This window comes from Condylura cristata, unplaced genomic scaffold (assembly GCF_000260355.1).
Source record: "Condylura cristata isolate star-nosed mole 26May11 unplaced genomic scaffold, ConCri1.0 scaffold00027, whole genome shotgun sequence".
NCBI classification, from domain to species: domain Eukaryota; kingdom Metazoa; phylum Chordata; class Mammalia; order Eulipotyphla; family Talpidae; genus Condylura; species Condylura cristata.
Window position 1 is genome coordinate 16,778,689 of NW_004567128.1, and position 21,709 is coordinate 16,800,397.

Below are 21,709 nucleotides of genomic sequence, written 5' to 3' on the forward strand. Positions count from 1 at the left end.
AATAGACACCCATTTCTCATTTGCATAAGGCACTTTCATAACTGTGGGCTAACTGTCCTTTTGGATGAGGTAATTCTTGGTTGCAGGCAGCTGTTCATGGCATGGAAGGATCTATGCCAGGTATGCACCAGATCCCAGTAGCATCTACCTTAGCCCAAGTTCTAAAAAAACAAACGTGTCTCCAAACACTGCTAAGTGCCCCCTCTGACTGGAGGAAAGGGGGAGTGGGAATTATCTCTGGTTTGAGAACCACTGATATAACCAAATAGCATTCTTCCTATATAAAAAAAAAATAGAGAGAAAGAGAGAGACTTTATACGAGAGGATCACACAAAAATCTTACCCTGCACTGTTTCAATTGCTTTTTAAGGATTTCCGAATCTCCAACGGCAGGCCATTCCTCCTTCAGGAAAACATCAACTTCAGCCATCCATTTCTTCAGGGTTTTTATATGATTCTGGAATCAGGACCCATTTTTAAGGCATTATTGGGGTGCTCGTTTCTCTCAACACAATTCCCCGTTGTAATTTATCTGAATACAAGCCCAGACACAATTCCCATGTTTGAAGTATGTCTCTAGGCAGCTCTTCAGGAAAAGAATATTTTTACTAAGACTGCATTTTTATGGTCTACTATATGAGCACTGGTGTATGAAGTCTGCTATTGTTAAAAATAAAATATTACTACCAAATGTGGTTTTATGATGTTACTCTTGAGAACATTAAATCACATTCCCCTCTAGAGAAATTGTTAAGTTACAAAACAACTCACGATAATACTAACAATGTGCCTTACAGTACATAGAACACACTATGAACAATAAAGCCAATGTAACGGTGTCTTTATAGCTCCCTAAACCTGAACTTTCACAAATTGTTTTCCACAGTTGACAGTTTAAATAGTCTCTCCAGTTGAGAATTCACAGACCAAGATTTTGTCATCTTTAAAGAGAAAACTCTTGCTTTTAATTTCGTACATGTCTGACCAACTTGAAGTAACAGACAAAAAATCATCATCTTTTCTCATTTATAAATAACCAAGTACCTCACACTAATTTTTCTTTTTTTTTTCTTTAGTATTTTTTTTTTTTTAAGATTCATTTATTTAAGCATACCAAACTTGGGTACGGGCCAGAGGTGCTGGAGTAGAGAAAGGATTCACCAGAGACAGAGTGGGGAGCAGAATAGGCAGACTGATGAAGTACTCTACTGAGGGGAGCAGTGGGTGAGACAGGAGAAGTCTGTGGTGCCATTTGGGTCACCACCAGGGCCAGGGATCAAACGAACACAGAAGTGGCTGCAGCCAGCTTACAGTGCTCCTCCTAACAGGCTGCACCATCAGGGAGGGCCCACACCCACACTAATTTTCACCAATTGCCTTTTTCTCCTGCTGCTTTTTTTGGGCTAGTTTTCAAAAGTTTGATATTCAAGTTTCTTCATTTGCATACAATTCAACTATGCTGCTAAGTGTGCTATTTCTCTTAAGTTTTTTTTTTTTTATTTAAAACATATGTTTCATAGAAAGCTCCCCTTTTACATGATTGGGAATGATCTAAAAAGCATTTTGCTACCTATATTGTCTTTAAGACTTCCATCTTGCTGGTGCCTCTCAAATATGAATGGCTATTGTGTCACATGGCCCTTTTCTATTAAGATCTTGATGACCGTATTGGTCTTCTGGATATCTGCCTCAGTCTTACCCCTTCAAATCCACTCTCAACATATGGCTGGTATTATTCTTCTCTCCTTTCTCCTATCACAGTGATGTTTTGAAAACTTAACTACTATATCTTCCCACTTTTAAATCCAGTTAATGGTTCCACACTGTAGTATTAGTTTTCATCCCATTACCACTAGGTTATACTGCACAGCATGCCATCAAGGGCCATTCATGATCTACTCCCAGACCATTTGCCCAATCATGTATCATCTGAATAGCCAAGCACAGCCAATCTTAAACTCCTTACTTCCAGTTAAATGAATACCCTGCTCAATTCTACTTGTTCAAATGTTGATAACATAGTTCCCCCAACACTGCGTAACCCCTTTTCCAGTTTCTCTTGGATTTCTTTTCTGCCTACTGTAACATTTACCACAATATAATTTACTTTCTGGGGTAGGATATGAGATCCTAAATATTCATGTCCTGATCCCTGAAATATGTGGATGCATTACCTTAAAGGGCAAAGAGGATTTGTAGATGTATTAAGGATTTGAGATGGGTAGATTAATGTGGGCTATTAGGCTATGGAATTACATGAGTCCATAATGAAAATGGAAGATGTAAGAAGTTAAGTGAGATTGGAAACTGTTACACCACTGGCTTTGAAGGCAGAAGGTGGAGATACTAGCCAAGGAATGCACGCATAGATGGTCCCTAACAAACTAGCATTCAGTTTATGATTTTTCAACTTTATGATGATACAAACTGATATTCACTCAGTGAGAACCACACTTTGAATTAGAATCTGCTGTTGGACTAGTGGCAAATAGTAGGGCACTGTCTCAGGATGCTGGGCATTGGCAGTAAGCCACAGCTCCCAGTCAGTCTTGCCATGATGAGGGTAAACAACTGATGTTCTCTACAGGCTGCTGTTTACTATTAAAGCATTATTCAGTAAATGACATGAGGCATTCAAAAGTTTCTTGCAAACAGATTTTATGTTAGAGAATTTAGTCCAACTCGAAGTTAATGTAAGTGTTCTGGAGATGTTTAAGCTAAGCCTAATTTAAGGTCTTTGGGAGATAACATGTATTAAATGTATTTGCATTTCACAATGGGCTTAGTGTGATACTCCTTCCCCCCCCACACACACACATCTTAAGTCAAGGAAGATCTGTACCTTCCAGAATTTAAAAATGATGAGAAAACAGATTATTTCCTAAAGCCTCCATGACGGACACAACCCTGCGTACACTTAGATTTTAGCCCACTGAAGCTGATTTGGTTGGGACTTCTGAACTTCAGAACTTTAATAAATTTGCAGTGATTTAGGGACCTCCCTGGTCGTGCAACAGATTAAAGTGCAGCACTCCAAAACTAGCTGCAGCAGCTCTGGTGTGAGTCCCGTCCCAGCCAAGGAGGTGCTCACATTGGCATGGCAGACCTCTCCTGACCGGCCCCATTAGCAGTGTACTCCCTTGATCTGCTGGTTCTGCTTCCCACTCTGTCTCTGGTGAATCCTCTCAACCCCACCCCCGCAGCGCTGGCCTATAACCCAGTTCTGTATGCATACACAGATAAATCTTTAAAAATTTTGCATTGGTTTAGATCATTAATCTGCAGTGTTTTTATTAAAGCAGCAACAGGAAACTAATACACTTCTCTTTCTCCTTCAACACAATGTGGGCTTCTTGATGGTGATAGTCAATTCATTTTAACCTCTTTTACTATTGATACTGGCAAACATGTATTTATGTATGAGTGTACATGTGTGGTGTACATGGGCACACCCATGGGTTTACATGCAGAAACACATTGATAAGGAAGTTGTGCTTTGCAGAATGATTCAAAAGGTAAGGAGAAACAATTAAGTACCTGGGCTGGATTTGAAACCATAAGCAAGCACCCTCTTCCAATGACTACTCATCATGCCACGGCACTTTTTCAAAGATTCTTCCCAAAATAATGTTTTGTTTTGTTTTTTTTATGAGCAAGAAACACTATCTGTACCACTAAGTAGTTTACGGTTTGCATTAATTACAATCATTAACTATTTTCAGGTTAGATGATTAGTAGTATGGTGGAGCTATCCAAACAAAACAAGCCAACTGAATTTGTTGCGAGATGATGGAGTCAAGTTAACACATATGACTGTAATTGGAATATACTCATGAAGACAGATATTTTTGCTTATTCGTAAGATAAATGTTATTTATATTTCAAAGGACAGCCAGATTAAAGGACAGAATTTTGGAAAAGCCTTAACTAAAAAACTGCTTATGTCCTATTGATAGGGTAAGCATACGTAACTAAAAATATCTAAGAAGCAGAACTTTTAATTATTTTTTTATATAAATAAGTTAACTCTGCTCCTTGGAGATAAGACTGTTATCTTTTGGTGTCATCACTGAGTTTTAGGACTGTGAAAAGTGTCCACTTGCCTTTATATTTTATAATGATTGGTTACACACATCTACGGTGTGATCCAGAGTTTTTGATCACATACACTGCTGCAGAGCAATGTTATTACAGTAAGGGGGGGAGGACCACAATGCAGCACGAAAGCAAGGTGTAGAATCAATAATACCTGAATTTTTCGAAGTTTTGTCATGTGTTCCTCCAGCTTGTGACAGTGTTCAACGAGCTGGGAGGAGAGCTTCTTCCAGCGGATCTCAATTTCTTCAAATTCTGACTGGTACTTCCGACTAGTATCAGAAGGTGCTTTCTTTGACATCTCTTTCACAGTGGTACTGAGATAATTTAGGCCACTTTGTTGCTCTTGCAGGGAGCTTTGTAAAGCCTCAAAATTAAAAAGGAAAGTACATTTATATTAATTGATGGAACAATAAAGCAGCATTGTGCAATTTCATTGCTGAGCTTCAATGGAATTAAATATACTTAACATGACTGCTATGCTTTTGGGGCAAAACCTACTGTCAAAATATTAACAAGGATGTAAAACAATGTAAAAAATTTAATTGAAATAAAGTTAAGTAGGTGATGCAGTTTCAGTTATAAAATAATTAGTGGTAATTTAAATTCTACATTTTTATTATAAGTATTAAACATTGATATTTTATTGAAAAAGTTAAACCTATTTCCATAAACAATGTCAAATATATCCAAAATTATATCTCAATGAACCAGTTTCAGCACACATGACTTTATTGCATGTCTACATGTTAAGGCACATATGATACAGGTAACAAAGTTTAACTGAACTATACTCAGTCTTTAGTAAGATAATACCTAACTTTCCTGGATAAAAATATAACTAAATAATTGAATAACATGAGCCCAAATAATTACAAGATGGATGGCTATAAATGCCAATTATTTAGTTTAGTATTTTTTAAAAGGTGCTGTTTTATAGTATTATACTAAAATTTCAGAGAGAATTTACAAAGTTAGTTTCACAGGTATAATTCATATAATCATAACAAGGACACTTATCTTAAGGTTTTCACTGCTCAGTATTTATTTGAATGTCACTTTCGGTTTATAAAGATTCATGATAAAAAAAATGGGAAAAAACATCATATACAACTATTTATGTTTTTATATAAATTTTTAATTTATATAAAATTTTAATGGGTGTGTGTATACACACGTGTGTGTGTGTGTGTGTATTTACATTGTTGTTCATTTTAAAACAGTGATCACTTCTCCCCCTCAGGTTTAGACCCCATAGAATTCCCTCCCCCCAATTCACCTGCAGACATCACCACAGTCCTCTGTGCTCCTCCCTCCCTCCTCCCCAGCCCTGCCCCCAGCATGGTATCATAAATTCTGAGATTTTTCCCCATGAGTAACTGAACACTGAACATGCAGTGATATTATGTACAACATAGGGGACATCATTCCTTCTTTTTCCGTGGACCTACAACATTCTCCAAATATATCAAGCCCATATTTTATGGTGACTATCTTATGCCCATTTTAAAGGTGACTTTCATTTTCCTTTATTAAATGATTCCCTCCAATTGACAATGTAGACACTAATCAGTATGCATATAACTAGGCATTTTATTGTGAATTTTTTTCCCATGGAATTAAGTATTTTTCAAGACATAAAATTTCAGTGGGTCCTGTAGTTCATTTAACCATCTGCTACTATATGTTTATGATAAATTTATCTATATCTATGCATAATTTAGTTCATTCTGATCATTTACCTAAGATAGCGATGTCACAGAAATACTCTTCAGATGTACAATTAAAAAATTACAAAGTATTGAAAAGTTTTCCTCATCAAAATTTACATTCAATTTATTTTCCTATCAGGAGAGTATGTAACTCGTTGCAGCCATAATAGTATTTATACCTTTTAGGTTTTTGGGTCCTTGCAACTTAAGAGTTTGAGAAATAGTATCTCATTTTGTAAATCTGCACTTCTTCCTTAACAATTCAAGTTACAGGTTTAATGGTTGTTTATGCCTCTTTTTGGCAGCTCACTATTAAAGGCTTTCTCCTTAGTCAGGAGAAAGTTCTCTAAATTTTATGCATATTATATCTATCTATCTATCTATCTATAAAACATTTTAATTTCACTAGTATTTAATTGTGGTGTAACATTTTTTTGTTGCAAGTTTTTCATTACTTTTTACTCTGTTTGTATATACATTTTTCACAATACCACTTTTTTTTCAGTGAAAATTCAGTCTTACTTCATTAAGATACCATTTCTTGTGTACTGAATCCACCTGCCCAACTGCTGTATCTTTTTTTTTTAATTGTACTTTTAGTTGATATTTCTATTAAGACATCTTTGAAGTAAATTTTGGAATCATTTTAAATGTTAAAAGAACCGAAAAGGAAAATGATTAAATAATCACTGCTTGGTATTACAGTAAGTATTCAATCTAAATAAGACACTTTAGATAAAACCATCTTCAAAGAAATAATTCTAAAATGACTTTGTAAAAGAAATGTTTTATTCTCAAAAAGGAAACTTTATATAACAATGTTAAATTTCAGCTTTTTCCTTAATTTAGCTCAAAATATGAATCAATATCATTTCATCTGCTAAATAGGATAAATGAATGTTTTTCACATCTTAAAAATAAAATGTCAGTTGCTATGCAGATGGGATTTTCAAAATTAGTAAGCAAAGTATTCCAAACTTATACCTTTCATTTCTCATATTAGTATTTCATTTTTCATGTTCCTGATATAAACGCTAAAAATGTAACTATTAGAACTCAACTAACTGCAGTAATACATAAGACCTAGTGTTTAAGTTAAAACTAATTTCATTGACTATAGTGATTTTACCTCTTCCTGTTTAGAAATGTGAGAGGAGTTATAAATCAGCAAGCAAAGAAAACAAATATTATCACTTTCATTGCAATTAAAATCAATTGGTCTGAAAACACGCATTAATGAAAAATACAGTTCATAAGTAGACATATATATCACTGTCTCCAAGGAAGACTTCTGGACAGAAGGTGCAAGCGCACATGATAGCATATTTTAGTTTTTTTGTCATTTAGTCAGCTAGTAAATAATCATAATTTCCCTGATAATTTTAATTCTAATGTTATTTTAAGGTTACAAAAATGTTATTTCTTGACAGATGTGGCCTGCATTATAGTGTGGAGACACTTCAAATATCCACAGACCTGTAACTCCACGAGTTTCTGTTCCATGATTTCATATTCGGTGACAGTAACCTGAGGTATGGAGAGTTTCGTTTCTGACTGCTGAATCCACGTCAGGATGGTTGTCATGGTCTCCTGATAGCGCGAGGGTGGCAAAGTATCAAAGACTATTTACAAATGGGGAGGAAAAAAGGAAAATGACTTAACCATTGAAAATGTGTGAGACTATTTTGCTACATCTTCAGCAAACTCAGTTATCCTACTTACTACCTATTTTAACAAATGTAAAACCTTAAAATGTACGATGTTGAAGACAAATTATTGTACATGCCCATTATTTTCATACAACCTTCGTATGACTCCTGATATTAGCCCTGTGAGGTTTATATGGTTCAATTCCTATATCAAATACCTTTGTTCCAGTGAGAAAATGGAGAGAGAAAGAGGCTGAGTAACTTGCCTTAGGTAACACAGATGGTACTGGAGAAACTGAGCAGAGTACCAAGTATACCTGATTCAAGTATACTTGTGATTATTTGTCTTGGGAAACAACATCATCATCTAAATCCTTGATATTTTACATTACATCTGTCATCACTAATTTTACAAAAAAAAAAGTGTCTGTTCAATGCACGTTAGAAACTCTGATAATAACCATAGACATTCCATTCTTAATTCTTACAACAAACCTGTGAGAGAGTCATTTTTGTTTTCATGTACGATTGAGAAAAAAAAAAAAATCTCAGATTATATTTTTAGAAAGGCCAACTAATTTGTTCAGAATCAAGCATCAAATTAATGCCAGAGACAGCATTTTTTTCTTATTTTTTCATATGTAAGAGCTTTACTAGAATTTTGTGCATAGAGAAAGAAGATAAAATAATGGGTTTTCCAATGAAACATCCAAGTTAGTTCATCCCCTCCTGAGTAAATGCCCAGTCAAAGGGTTGACCCAAAACAGGGGTGCTGAGACTCAAAAGCTGCCGCAAGTCCTAAGGCACCTTCTAGCAGGGAATCATGGGAAAGGGGCAGAGGAGTGAGGCAAGTCTGAGACAAAAAGAGTAAAATCAAGATACAAATCTAGGTAAAGGCGTCATCGTCAGTGTCCTCATGGGCTGCTCACCCACATCTCTTCCAAGACAGGATTTTAAACCAGGCTCATTTGATTTCAAGGTCAAAACCACTACCAAACTTATATGCACATATGCATGCATGTGTAACAGATGCACATACACCATATATGTTGCAATACTGACCGTGTTCTCGGAGACTAATGCCAAGAATAAGAAATTTTACAGAGAACTGGAAATCATGAGAATGACACAAGAGATTCTAAGGAGAGTCGAAAATTTTAGAATTGAAACAATAAATTAACGTAAAGTTAAAACTCAGTGGTTGGGATTTAAAGCAGAGTAGACAAAACAAACAGAGAATTTGTAAGCCAGAAGACAGGTAACGGAGTGAAGAGCTGTGTCTGAGAGGCCATCAGAGCAGAGGCTCTGGAGGGGAGGAGTCTATAGAAATGGACGGGGGTCTGGCTGATTGATTTGAAATGGCATGAAATTTGGCTTTTTGAACTTGAACACGTACATTCTTGAAAACATTGCTTGTTTCCCTTGTGACAGTGGCTAAGAAAAGCATGTAAGGAAACTCGCTGGAGGTGATATTAATCAGTCCAGTTTTATGAGATGATGAATATATGTCAAGAGGGAGAGGTTAAGTATAGCAAGGGTTGATGATATTGGAGCTACTTTTTATTAGAAAAGATCAACAGGTTTTCATGAACACCGATACATATTGCTTCTCTATCCTGTTTTTACAGGAAAAGATTGTTTTTACAGGAATCGGATATCCTAACAATTAGGATATCCGACTCCGCAGTCCAGAGAACCTGGTTTTGGAACTGGCTCTCTCTTTACCAGCATTAGCAAATTACTTAACATTTTAGTTTCTTAGACCTCATTTTTAAAAACGGGAATGCTGATATGTTTCACAAAATTAATTGAGGTCATTATTATTTGCACATTCAGGAAATATGTATTCACTGCTCTGAACATCAGGGATGCAAGAAGTGAAAATTTTAAAAGTAGAGCCTAGGCTTTATGGCACTTAAAATCTAATTTGCGAGGCAGTACATAAACAAATAAACAGATTGTAACAACTAATACAAATAAAGGGCAGAGAAGAAAAATCAAGGTATGGAGGACGGAGCTAAGGATGTGGGGACGGGAAGAGTGATTCCTTCCAGAAGATGCAATAAAAATAACTTAAGAATCCCATACAAAAATGTTGTTATAACTGAGGACCTCTACGATAAGTGATGGGAAATTATAGAATAGGAATAGCAGGACGCCGATACCATCTGTAAGGCTGGGGGGTGGGGTTGGCAGAGGGCAAGGGTGGGAGACAGTATGAAAATGAATCCAGCCATGGGGGCCACCCAGCTGGACTTGTGTTCACAGAGCGCTTCAGTTTGGGAATGCAGCATTCCTGAGGATTGCTGCTCCCAGAGGTGTTAGAAACTTGAAGAATTTATGCTCAGCCACTAAGGGAGATCTACGCTGAAACAAGGAAAGAGGACAAGAGAATTCTAGTTTGTTTCCTCTTCTTGTCTTCCATATCCTCTAAGTGCCTCCCACTCGCTGAACCAGGCAGGCAGTCAGTTTTGAAAAAGACCCTGAGGAGGGTAGCTTTCATAGGAACAGCAGAATTTTGCACCAAAAACCCAAATGTTCTGCTTCAGGGCCCTGAAGAAAAGGAAAGCAACTTGAGGGACAACAGGGAACCAATGGCATTAGTATATTTCTCAGGTTCACTAAGAGATGAAAAATTTTTGAGCGATTTTTAAAGATTTCATATGCTATAAAACATTGCATCTGATAAAATTATGTAAAGAAGAGGCAAAATTATGGAAAAAGGAGGCGTTCCTGGTGGCCTAGCAGTTAAGTCTCCGCACTATCACTACAAAGGCCTGAGTTGGATCCCAGGCCAGGGAGGTGACCCACATGACACAGCAGACCTCTTCAGTCTCCCCCGCTGCTCCCACAGCAATGTATTTCAGTAGACCGGCCTGTTCTGCTCCCCACTCTGACTAAAATGGATCCTTCCTGCCTCCACAACTCAGTTCTTCTATGCAAAGGAAACAAAAAACTTACCGTAATATTTTTTAAAAGCATGTAAGAAGGAGGACAAACATGAACACGACACTTAAAAATGGAATATAGAGGAATTAAACAGGATCAGGAAAAAGCCAAACCAAACTTAAAAATTAACCCTTGATAGTTGACTATGGAACTGAGGGACCTGGGGGAGGAGGGACGTCTACTAAGGTCAAAAACTAAGTGGAGGGAACACAATGGACTCTCAGGTGTACTGTGGATGCCTTGGTGGAGAATTCACTATGGTAGTAACACAAAAAGATAGGGACCCTCTACTCCCAGAATGCAAACAGCTATATAAATCAATGGTGTCCCCATTTACAAACAAGTATAAAATAAGTATAATTTAAAAATGAGTCCAAATGGCTGCAGAGTGTACAAAAAGGCCCGAGTGAGTGTGGAGATGCACTTGAGCAGGGCCTACGGGAAAGGAGGTAGCCACGTGACTACTAAGAGACACTGCTGCATGGGGAGATGTGAACTGCCTATGAACATGTGCAACGGTCCAAGCGCATGCATGTATGCCATCACGAGAGTCACAAGGAGGCATCTGCAGCAAGGGCAACGCGAGCGAGCTGGAATGTGCTTTGAACAGGCAAGCAGGTGTATTGGGAGCTAAGCCAAACAGCCACTCTACTCTGAGAGAACACAGAATGACTTGGGGGGAAATACAGCACAGAATGACTTGGGGGGAAATACAGAAGTGCATCTTTAAGTCTCTCACATGTTAGTCACCTTGCAAAAGCAAAAGACAACACCAAGACGAGATCCTGCTGCCTCTCCCTATGTGTGCTTTCCTTTCCTTTCAACCTACTATGCTCTCAGTCTTTGACAATACAAAACCAGTTTATGATGTTACATCACAGCTTAAAAGACATCCATAGTGCTTTATTCTTCTAGAACTTCTAACGCCAACCTGTAAGTTACTTCTTGGTTTGATAGTCAAGGATCTTCATGATTGGAATTTCATCAGCTTTTCTGCCCATTTTCTCACCATCATAAACACTCCATTCTCCAAACAAATTCTATCATTGAATTCCACCCTTGATGCTCATGCCACTCTCTCTGCTAGAAGTCCCTGCAGCTCAAGTTCCATTCATGCAAAACAGGTGTACTTACAGAAATTGCACCAAAGACAATCCCAGGACATTTTTAAAAGACATACCCCCAATGAACTGAATTCTGGGTATTTTCCACAGTGCTGCACTAACATCCCCCTCTTGAACAACTGATTCATGTTCTACTTTAATTTTCTTATCGAGTATGTGTAAATATAAACTACCACGCTACTGAAATATGCATTTCCTATGACTTTCTACAATTAGTCCTACTTTCTCACTGAATCTATCTTCAAAAACTCCTACAAGATTAAGTTTTAAAATGTTTTTACTTTCTATGCTCCCCATGCCATTTATGTTACCAAGATTCTCAAGTTCAAAGGGCAATTCTTTCATCTCTTGGTATGAAGCATGCAGTTGGTTTTTAAAAATATCTGTTATTCATTTATAGTTTCCCCTATTTTATTTTCTGGAGTTACAGAGAAAAGTAGTACAGGCTGAGCCTCCTAGAATAAAAGACTCCCTTACCTAGATACACAATTAAATGATATCACTTTTCTGACCTGGAGCTGGAAGAGTTAGCTCACTCAAGCTCACTCTTTCCCAATCGTTCAGCATATTAACATGGAGCAGCAGGAACTAACCACAGTGTTGGAAATTATAGCCATAAAGCATATGCTTTGCTGGCTACCCTAACATTTTCTTCTATTATCCCTATAGGAAGAAAAATTTATGCCTGGTAATTTTGGTGAGTATTCCTCATGACATCTCCCTAGATGATCACTGCTTCAGTCAAGGCTTACGTCCACTTTTCCTTACCTTATCATAACTCTAGTCTAACGTGGTATGGATTCTTGCCTAGGTGGTGATAATACCCCTTGTCTTCCTACTTCTCTCAGCCCCATCTTCCATCTGTTCCTCACAAAGCAGCTAACAGCTACATAACCATTAGATCTTTCAAAAATACAAATTAAGTTACTTAATTTCTGCACATGAAAATCATCTAAAAATTTCAAGTGTTTCTGAAATAAAAGCAGTTGTTCTAAGTGTGGTAACTTGTTATAAAAGACTATGGAGGCCTTCATGGACTCCGCCCTCGTTTTATCCTAGTCTTCCCATGATTTACTAGTCTGGTAGCTCCCATGACCTCTTTTTTGCCTCTTGGACATGCCAAGCACTTCTCTACCTTGGGGCATTTGTGCTTATTTCTGTTCCTCCTAATATCCTTCTCTCACCTTCTCTCACAGCTGGCATCTGCATTTCCTGCAGGTTTGGCTCAAATACCCAACTCTACAGAATAATGATTATAATACAGGATGATTATAATACAGGATTATACCATTCAGGTATTTATTATCTTTCTTCCTGTAAGATCCTTCAAGACATAAATCATCCTCTTATTTTTTTCTCAATTAAATGAAGTATCGCCGGTGCCCCATATTCTGTGGATACACAGCAGGCATCCAAGAATATTCACTGAGTTACTGAGTGAATAGGCAAGACAGTGTTGTTATAAACTAGTAACTGATTAATACAATGCCTGTGATAACCCCGTTGACACACTTTACAAAAATGTTATAAAAACAACTAATATCCATATGGAACCATAAAATGAGACAACCAGCCAAAACAATCTTGAGTAAGAACAACAAAGTGGGATCACTCATGTTACCTGATTTCAAAACAGATATTACAAGGACAAATAATTAAAACAGTATGGTACCAGCATATAGACAGACAAATGAAACAGTGGCACAAAACAGAGAGCCCAGAAATAAACTCACATACATATAGCCAAGTAACTTTTTTTTTTTTTAATGTGCCAGGAACACAAAATGGAGAAAGAACAGTTTCTTCAGTAAATTCAGTTAGGAAAACTTGATTTCCACATGCCAAAGAACAAAACTAGACCTTTATATCAAACAAATTAACTCAATAAAGACACAGATGGAAAAACTGAAAGTAAAAAAAAACTCTTAGAGGAAAGATGCACAACACTATTCTTGGCAAAGATTTCTTGAATATAACTTGAAAGCACAGGAAACAGAAATAAAATCAGACAAATGGGAATATGCCATACTAAAAAAGTTCTGCACAGCAAAGAAACAAAGAGTTGAAAAGGCAACTTAAAGAATGGGAGTTAACATTTACAGGTCTTATATCTGATAAGGGTTAGTATCTAAAACATGTATGGCCTACAAATCAGCAGCAAAAAAACAAATATGAGTAAAAACAGGCAAAGGACTTGAATAGACATTTCTACAAAGATATACAAATGAATTATATGTGAAAAAGATGGCCAACACCACTAATTATGAGGTAATGCATATCAAAACCACAATGAAGTATCACTTCATATCTATTAGACTGGTTATTATCAAAGAAAAACAGAAGAAAACAAGTACTGGTATAAATGGGGAGAAATCAGACTGAGTGCCTTTATTGTGAATGTACAATGGTAACGCCATATGGAAAATAGTATGGAAGTTCCTAAAAAAAAAATTAAATATATATAAAAACAAGATGAAGTAATCCCACTCAGGGTGTTTATCCAAAGGAAATGAAAATCAGCATGTTAAAGAAGGATCTTTATCCCCTTGTTCACTTTATTCACAGAACCAAGATATGGAAACTATCCATCAGTGGATGAATGAATAAAGAAAATAAAGGATGTCATTCATTCGGTCTTTGAAAAGGAAATCCTGCCATTTACAACATGAAAGATTATGGAGGGCATTATGCTAACTGAAATAAAGTACTCACAGAAAGATAAATACTATCTGATTTGACTTATATCAGGTTATTGGAAACAGCCAAACTCAGAGAAGTAGAGAATAGAACAGTGGGCGATGGGAAAGAAGGAAATGGGAGTTTGTTCTTCAAAAGGTATAAAGTTTCAGTTATACAAGAGTTAATTTGTAAATAATTGCTACATAATTGTGTGCCTGTGGACAACAATATCTAATTGTATACTTAAAGATTTCTGAAAAGGAGCCATCTCATGCTAAGTCTTTTTCTTAAAGCAGTTAGATGAAACAATAGCACATTTACTAGCAATATAAATATCAGTATACAAATAGCAACTGGAGTCAGAACGACAGCACAGGCAAACCTCATGATCAGCAAATATGTGTTGTGAAAATCTTTAAAATAATTGGGAAAATGTTGGTACAATGAATAGGTAAGTGCAAATTAATTTTCCAGTGAGTAAGCTCTTTTCCACCCTTTACAGCATAACCATTGTAAGGTATGCTGTTACTGGAGGTTTATAAATTTACAACAAGAAACAATGCATGACTGTTAAATAGGTCAATGTTTGAAAATTTAGGACATTCAGAATCTTTTCCCACATTGAATTTATAGAGGTCCAGTAAAAATATATTGACATCCACTAGAGGGAGCTGACATTATTTAGTTCCCTATCAGGAAAATATATACCTCAGCAAAAATGACTGAAGTAAAAAAAAAAAAAAAAATACACATTGTTAGCTTTATTCAGTTCCTCCTATGACCTCACTAAGAAATGAAAACAAAAACCCAACTCTAAAGATTGAGTTCAACACGTGCAGTTGGACATTAAAACTGATATAGTATCCCCATCTTCCAAGTTTTCCTGTATAGTTGATAAAATTATAGTGAAATTGTAAAAAAAAAATTAAATAACCAGGCAAATGAGAAAATTATCATGTATATCACTATACTCACTGCAGAAATGTTATGTGGTAAATTCTTTGGATATTTGCCAAGAAAATCAATGAAAATATTTTCCAACTAATTAAAATTTTATAGCACACACACGCATGTCCTTGTGCTTTCCCCAACCAATTTGGGTGAAATTTAAAACATTATTTTAATGATTTAAAATCCACGTTTATTCTATATGGTTTTGTATGTACATCTATATTATATATAAATGCACAGTGAACTGAACAGTCACTTATTTTATTATTTCTTATTTTTTAAAGATTGATTTATTTACGTGTAGAAGACCTGGTGTACAGAGGTGCAGGGGGGTGAGATAAGTCACCAGAGACAGAGTGGGGAGAGCAGAAGAGGCAGATCTACCAAAATACACTGCTAAGTGGAACAGCAGGAGAGAGAGGAGAGGTCTGCAGCATCTCAGTTATTATTTCTTAAAAGTTCATAAACTTTTCTATCAAAGGAACTTTTGTCTTAATAAGCAAACTGAAAAGTAAGGATATTTTAGTCCAGGTATCATGTGTTAATATTATAAAAGAAAGGTGGTGTGAGACAAAACAGACATCTTAAAAATACTGTTCCTCAGGTCATATGCATTTAAATTCTTCCCTTTTTCATCATTACATGAAAAAAAAAAGTATACTGCATCATTATTGTGACACAACAGTAAAATTTCACCCAAAGAATAATGTGTTCTTTGCTGAATTTCAGTTGTCATATGTGTGCTATACCTGTAATAATTTTCACAGAAGCTAATCAAAATACTGGTAAGAATCTTAGCTAAAATACCCTCATCCAGAAAACAAACAGAATATAATGAAAATCTATCAACAGGGACTCAACTGTTCTATTCATTTGTTCAATGTTCAAAATGTCTGATTGGAAAATTTACAGCTCACCAGGCAGAAGTTATGCTTATATAAGACATATGCTCTTTTGCTACTCAGAGTCACAAAATTATTACAGAGAGGAAAGGAAACAGCATCTAAGTTTTGCAACAACAGCACTTGTTACAACAGGTTGTAAGGAGGGTGGTCCACTGACAGAAATTCTTTCACGCTAACACCTTCTGCCCTAAAAAAATAACTAATTTAGAAAATAACACATTAGCCATTTTCTGTATTTTTACTTACTTGTCTGTAGCTCTTTCTCTCTGGCCTGCATGTCAGCAAGAACTTGGTTAAAATGATTTTTAAAGGCCACAAAGTCTGCGTCCAGAAACATTGGCCCTTGTCCTTTCTCTTTCAGGGCTATGGTTTGGGTTTTTAATCTCTCAATTTGAGGCTGAAGAGCTGACAACCGTTTGACTTCATCCTGTAGCATCATTGAGAGTATTAAAATAAATAACACTTCTACCTTGCATACATTACATTTTGCAAAGAAAGGTGTTAACAGATAGTGATGCAAGCTTAGCTTAATGCCCTTATCAAAATATTGGTAATAAACATTCATGATAGTTTAGGTAAGCTCCTATCTCAGGTTATCAATTTAAGTATAATCTGGTGCTTCCTTCAGTACTTACATCATATAGAATTGTCTTGAAATTTCAAAATGACATCATTTGGAGCATTAATTAGCATGAATGTCTGCAGTTTAAAAGTACTATGAATGACCTAAATCCTTTCCATAAATCAAAGATGGATGCCGCCCTGCTCCCCTCTTCTCAAAACCATTTGCCTTTGCTTCAAATTCTAAGCTCATTCAATGAACAGTATTTACTTTTTCATTAAATCTATCTGTGCAGCACATGGAGGTGTAAAATTATAGCCCCAAAGTTATTTAAATAAACAAGTGCAAATGAAATATGAGGATAATCATGACTACATTTATCTACATGCATACTGTTAAATCACAAATTATTACATATTGATGATGATATATATCATTTCTAGAATTATCGAACTCTCATATGATCTGATTACTTCTGATTGGACAGGTAGTTATCAGTGTTTGAATTAAGGTAACAGTTTTGCTGTTTTCCTGTTCTGCATGGTTGTTAATAGCAGCTCCTTTCACTCACAAGAGTACTCTTGTTTGGCTGCAAAAAATAAAAGTACATTCTGGCAGGCTGTCCAACACAATACTCACAGTACTTGTTAGTCACATGTGCCGAAATTTGGTAGCAGTTAGATGTGCAATCCTTGGAAAATATGCACTGGAGTTTGAAAATTTACTTTTAAAATATATCAACATAAATTATCTGATAGTTTAAAATATCTATCAAACCTTATAATAACATTTTAGATGTATCAAGTTAAGTGCAATGCATTATTGAAATTAATTTACCGGGTTCTTTCCCTTTTTAAAAAATATTTTTCTAGGATATTTAAAATTGCATATGTGTTTCAAATTTGTGATTTGTATTGCATTTATTTTGAATGATGCTCTTCTTTATATAAATATTTGTATATTCTTATTTCCTGTGAAGTTGCAATTCCTATGTATCTTATGAAGATATAATTTAAATTCTAACAGAAATTTCAAAATGTTCATTAATATACCTTCATTGCTTACTTTTAGTTCATACCAGTGCTCCCTTTAAAAAAAAAAAAAAGTACTTCTAAATAATTTACCATTTAAAATGTATGAAACAGCATAATTAGAATTTAAAAACTGGATCATAAGCCAATTAGAAGAAGGGGAAAATTGAAAGAATTATGGTAATTATGAACTAAATATAAAGCTGGGCTTCCTGGAAATCAACGTGAAAAGTAAAAAGAAAAATGATTTTATTTCTGGATGTATACATACTATATTGGAGAGATTAACTTTAGTCTTCACATTGACTAAAACCAAATGCTATCAGAGGGACCCTTTCATCGTAGCAAGACTACCTAACGGGCCACACTTCTTGTTATGATATTTAGAAGCTATAAAGATAGCATTCAGAGAAATGTTGGCATGTGATTATAACAATGTGAATTGATTCAGGTAGGTTAATCTGACAATCCAAGTCTTTGACTGGTGAAACAGAGACATTCAGATAAATACCTAAATATCTAGCCCATTATCTTCCACTCAGATATGAAGGTTCTTAACCAAGTTCTGAAGGATGACTACTAAGACAAGAGCTAAAGTGTACGTACTCTGTTTATAATCATAGAAATATAGACATGCACTTTGTACACTAGGCCTGCAAATAGCAGTATTGACATCTGCTGTGAAACATTTAAGAACCTGATTTCCATTTGGCCAGATGGAGGGCCTTTCATTCTTTCTGTTCAGGGGGCTATAAGAAGCCCACAGTATAGCTAAGTGTGCTCTGCTAAACAAAGGGGACTCTGAAACTAATAAAACATTTGGGCAAATGTTCATTTGAGACCTCAAAGTTCTGTGAGTAAATCACAGGCAACATCATTTTGCCCAGATATATATAGCATTTAAAAGATGTTAACTGTTACTTGTTATTTCCATAAAAAGGTCTCAATGTGTTTGATCCTCCAGAGTAAGGCATCTGCCATACGTCTGTTTATAATTTAAAATTGTATGTTTGTGTTGTGGAGAAACTTCTGTGTATTTTTTTTTCCTGAAAGGGTCCGTGGATTTTTTTCAAATCCCTAAAAGGCTCCCTAACCCAACATATCTGTACAGTGTTGTATTTTGAGCTAAACTGTGTGCTCTAATGTTAGGAAACATCTCCAAACAAAATTCATCGACACATAGAATGGAATCATTTATTTACCTATCACTAACATAGCCAAGTAGTATAATTTCAACTGCTGTAGTTGATCCTGCTAAAAATATTGTACCCAAGGTGATTCATGAAATAAGCAGAAACCAATGGGGCAGAAAAGAGTAAGAGGTGATAAAAAGGTGTGGAACTTTCAGGCTGGATACAAAAAAATAATAGTAATAATAATTCTCTGAGGATGACTTCCTCAACCTGGAAGATATTCAAGTTATCCCACTCTAAGGTCCTCCACTTGCTTCTCACAACCCTAGCAGCACACGCTGCGACCTGGCTTTGCCAACTGCGTGCCTCCTTTACACCCGCACCTTCTTTCCTCCAGCTTTTCTTAAGTTCTAGTCATCAAGAAAGTGTTCAATCAGAGGCTCCTGTCTCAAGGCAGCTGCCCTTGGTGGCTCTAAGTCAGGGTTCCCCGACATTCTCCCAACATTCTCTACCTTGTTTAACATTTGTCCCACAGTTAATTTACATGTATTTATTTTGTCATTTTCTTAGTGTCTGCCCTGCCTATTCTCAGTAACTACTGTGAATGCTCACTTACTACTCCCAAAACTTAAGGGACTGTCTCCCCAGGAAGTCTTAAGAGTGGAACCACCACCTGAGTGGAACTGGAAGGCAGAATATCAAATCAAAGAGCCATAAAATACAATGGCATTTGCCTTGTAAGATTTTGGGTTTAAGGAGAACCCATCCATCATCCTTTCCCCCTCTCTGACTCTCATTATTGCAATGTACAGCCCCACCTGCCCCACTACCACATTTTGGAAACATGTATATTATCTGGTTTTACGGGTTCATAGAAAAAGGGGGATTTTGCCACAGGTGATTCGTATGGAGTCTAACCCATGTCTCATTTAAGTGTCATTTAGATGAGGCTTTGAACTTTAGAGCTGATGGTGGACTTAGTTAAGATTTGTGGACACTTAAAGATGTCCACAAGGATGAGAGATGTACAGGAATTTGGAGGGGGCAAGATCAGAACACAATAGACTAAATTGTGCCCCCCCCCAATTCCATGTCTAATTCAGAATTGACAATGTGGCTGTATTTGGTGAAAGGACTTTTAGGAGGTAATTGAGGTTAAATGAGGTCTTAAGCATGATGTCTTAACCTAACAGAATGGGAGCCTTAAAAAAAAAAAAAAAAGAGAGAGAATTTTCTCTCCCATACACATGCAATGAGGAAAGGCCATATGAGGAAATGAGAAGGTAACAGCCTACGAGCTGGAATGAGATCTCTCACTTGAAGATGAAATCTGTGGCACCTTGACCCTGGACTTTTCAGAAGTCAGAACTATGTGAAAACAAACATCTGTTCTTTAAGCCACAGAGTCTACATTATTTGTTATGGTGGCCTGAGCTGACTAATAAACTTAGTATCACTCTTGGCCACATTAGAGGCACTAAATATTTGTTTTATGAATGAATACATTTTGTAGATAATTTTATAATTTTTGATGCTTGAATTTAAAGAAAAAAAGTTAAGGTAATATTCAATGTTCATTGTGAGAAATAATGTAGGCAGAATATTCCACTGATTCCCTAGGAGAAAAAATTCATGGAATTTATTAATAGCAAAAAGATTCTAAACAAATTCTATAGATTTGCATATCTTCCAATAAAATAAATTATTTTCCCTACTATATAATTTATCCAAAAATATAGTTTCTAACTTTATTTGCTAGTAAAGCTACAGGTTCAGTATTTGAAGAAGATTCAGCCTTTTTTAAAGAGTTTTGAATTTCCTATCACTTTCCTGGTTCCATACCATTTCCAAATCGAACCTGCTCACCTCTCCGACTCCAGTGGCAACTCTAGTCGCTAGCATTCTTTGCAAAGGGTGCGCAGAGGTCCCCATTCATTGTTGTGTCGTGCCCAATCTATCATCAAGGTTCATCCTGGAAACCTTTTATCTTATCTTCTAATCGAGTTCCCACTTCCCATGAAAAGCGTGCCACTCACATAACTAAGCTAAAAGCTCAAGTTATTGATACTACTACATGGCCCTCACATTATTTCACTTGAAGATACACTTAAATCCTTTTCTCAACTCCCTTCCTGCTCATTTTTATCGCTTGCCCCTCCAGATCTACTGGACACTCTTCTCCTGTAACCCAGGAAAATGATGTTTACATAACACAGCTCATCTTCTGCCTTCTAGTTAAGTTCAGTGAATTGAGAGCTCGGCCCAGGCTTTGGAGGCAGGAAGGAGGGTGAATTACATAAATTTTTTATCTCCATTCCTGTGATGGTACCGTGGGCTGACTTTTAAGGCTGCTATGACAGAGGGCACCTGATTCTCTCTGGATGTCCAAAATTTTCTGTGAGCCGTCCTGTATCATGAATGGTGACGGCTCTGACACTCAATAACAGCACAAACCCTTGTGTTTTGTCAGCCTGTTAAAAAGTATATATGGAAATAAGCCATCCACAAATTAGCCTAGTTTGAGTGGACTTTCAGTTTAAGAGTCTCCTCATAAACCTGATTATACAGTGTATCAGCTTGCTGTGCTTGTGTGGATTCCACTTTTCAACATATGCAACAGTTTAAGACTTACCATGTGAGCTGTCATTTGAAAGCACTCTGAATTACTGGCCATTTCTCATAAGATACACGCAGGTCTCATACCTCAAAACTATGTCACCATTTTGTAAACTGACAAAATCAATTAGCTATGTGTATTCTAAAAGTGCGATTGGCTGGTTGGATGGTTTTCTTTTAGGAGCCATAGATTATCTGTTTAAATTGATTTCCTTTGCTTATAGTTTGATCTTTCCTATGTTTAAACACCTAAAAGGGACATTTTACTGTGAGATAATTTGCTACTGATCTTCTGGAAATTGC

The 21,709-nt window shown here is 36.3% G+C and overlaps 1 protein-coding gene across 1 annotated transcript in view; it reads right to left on the bottom strand.

Moving 5' to 3' along the window:
- The window catches only part of DMD (dystrophin), a 1,782,468-nt gene that overhangs the window by 1,187,534 nt on the left and 573,225 nt on the right, over positions 1-21,709 (bottom strand). The window contains exons 21-24 of the mRNA XM_012730297.1: positions 16,311-16,491; positions 7,284-7,429; positions 4,250-4,462; positions 344-457 (exon numbers count right to left, since the gene is read on the bottom strand). Coding sequence (XP_012585751.1) covers positions 344-457; positions 4,250-4,462; positions 7,284-7,429; positions 16,311-16,491 — 654 coding nt within the window. The remainder of the gene's footprint in view (positions 1-343; positions 458-4,249; positions 4,463-7,283; positions 7,430-16,310; positions 16,492-21,709) is intronic.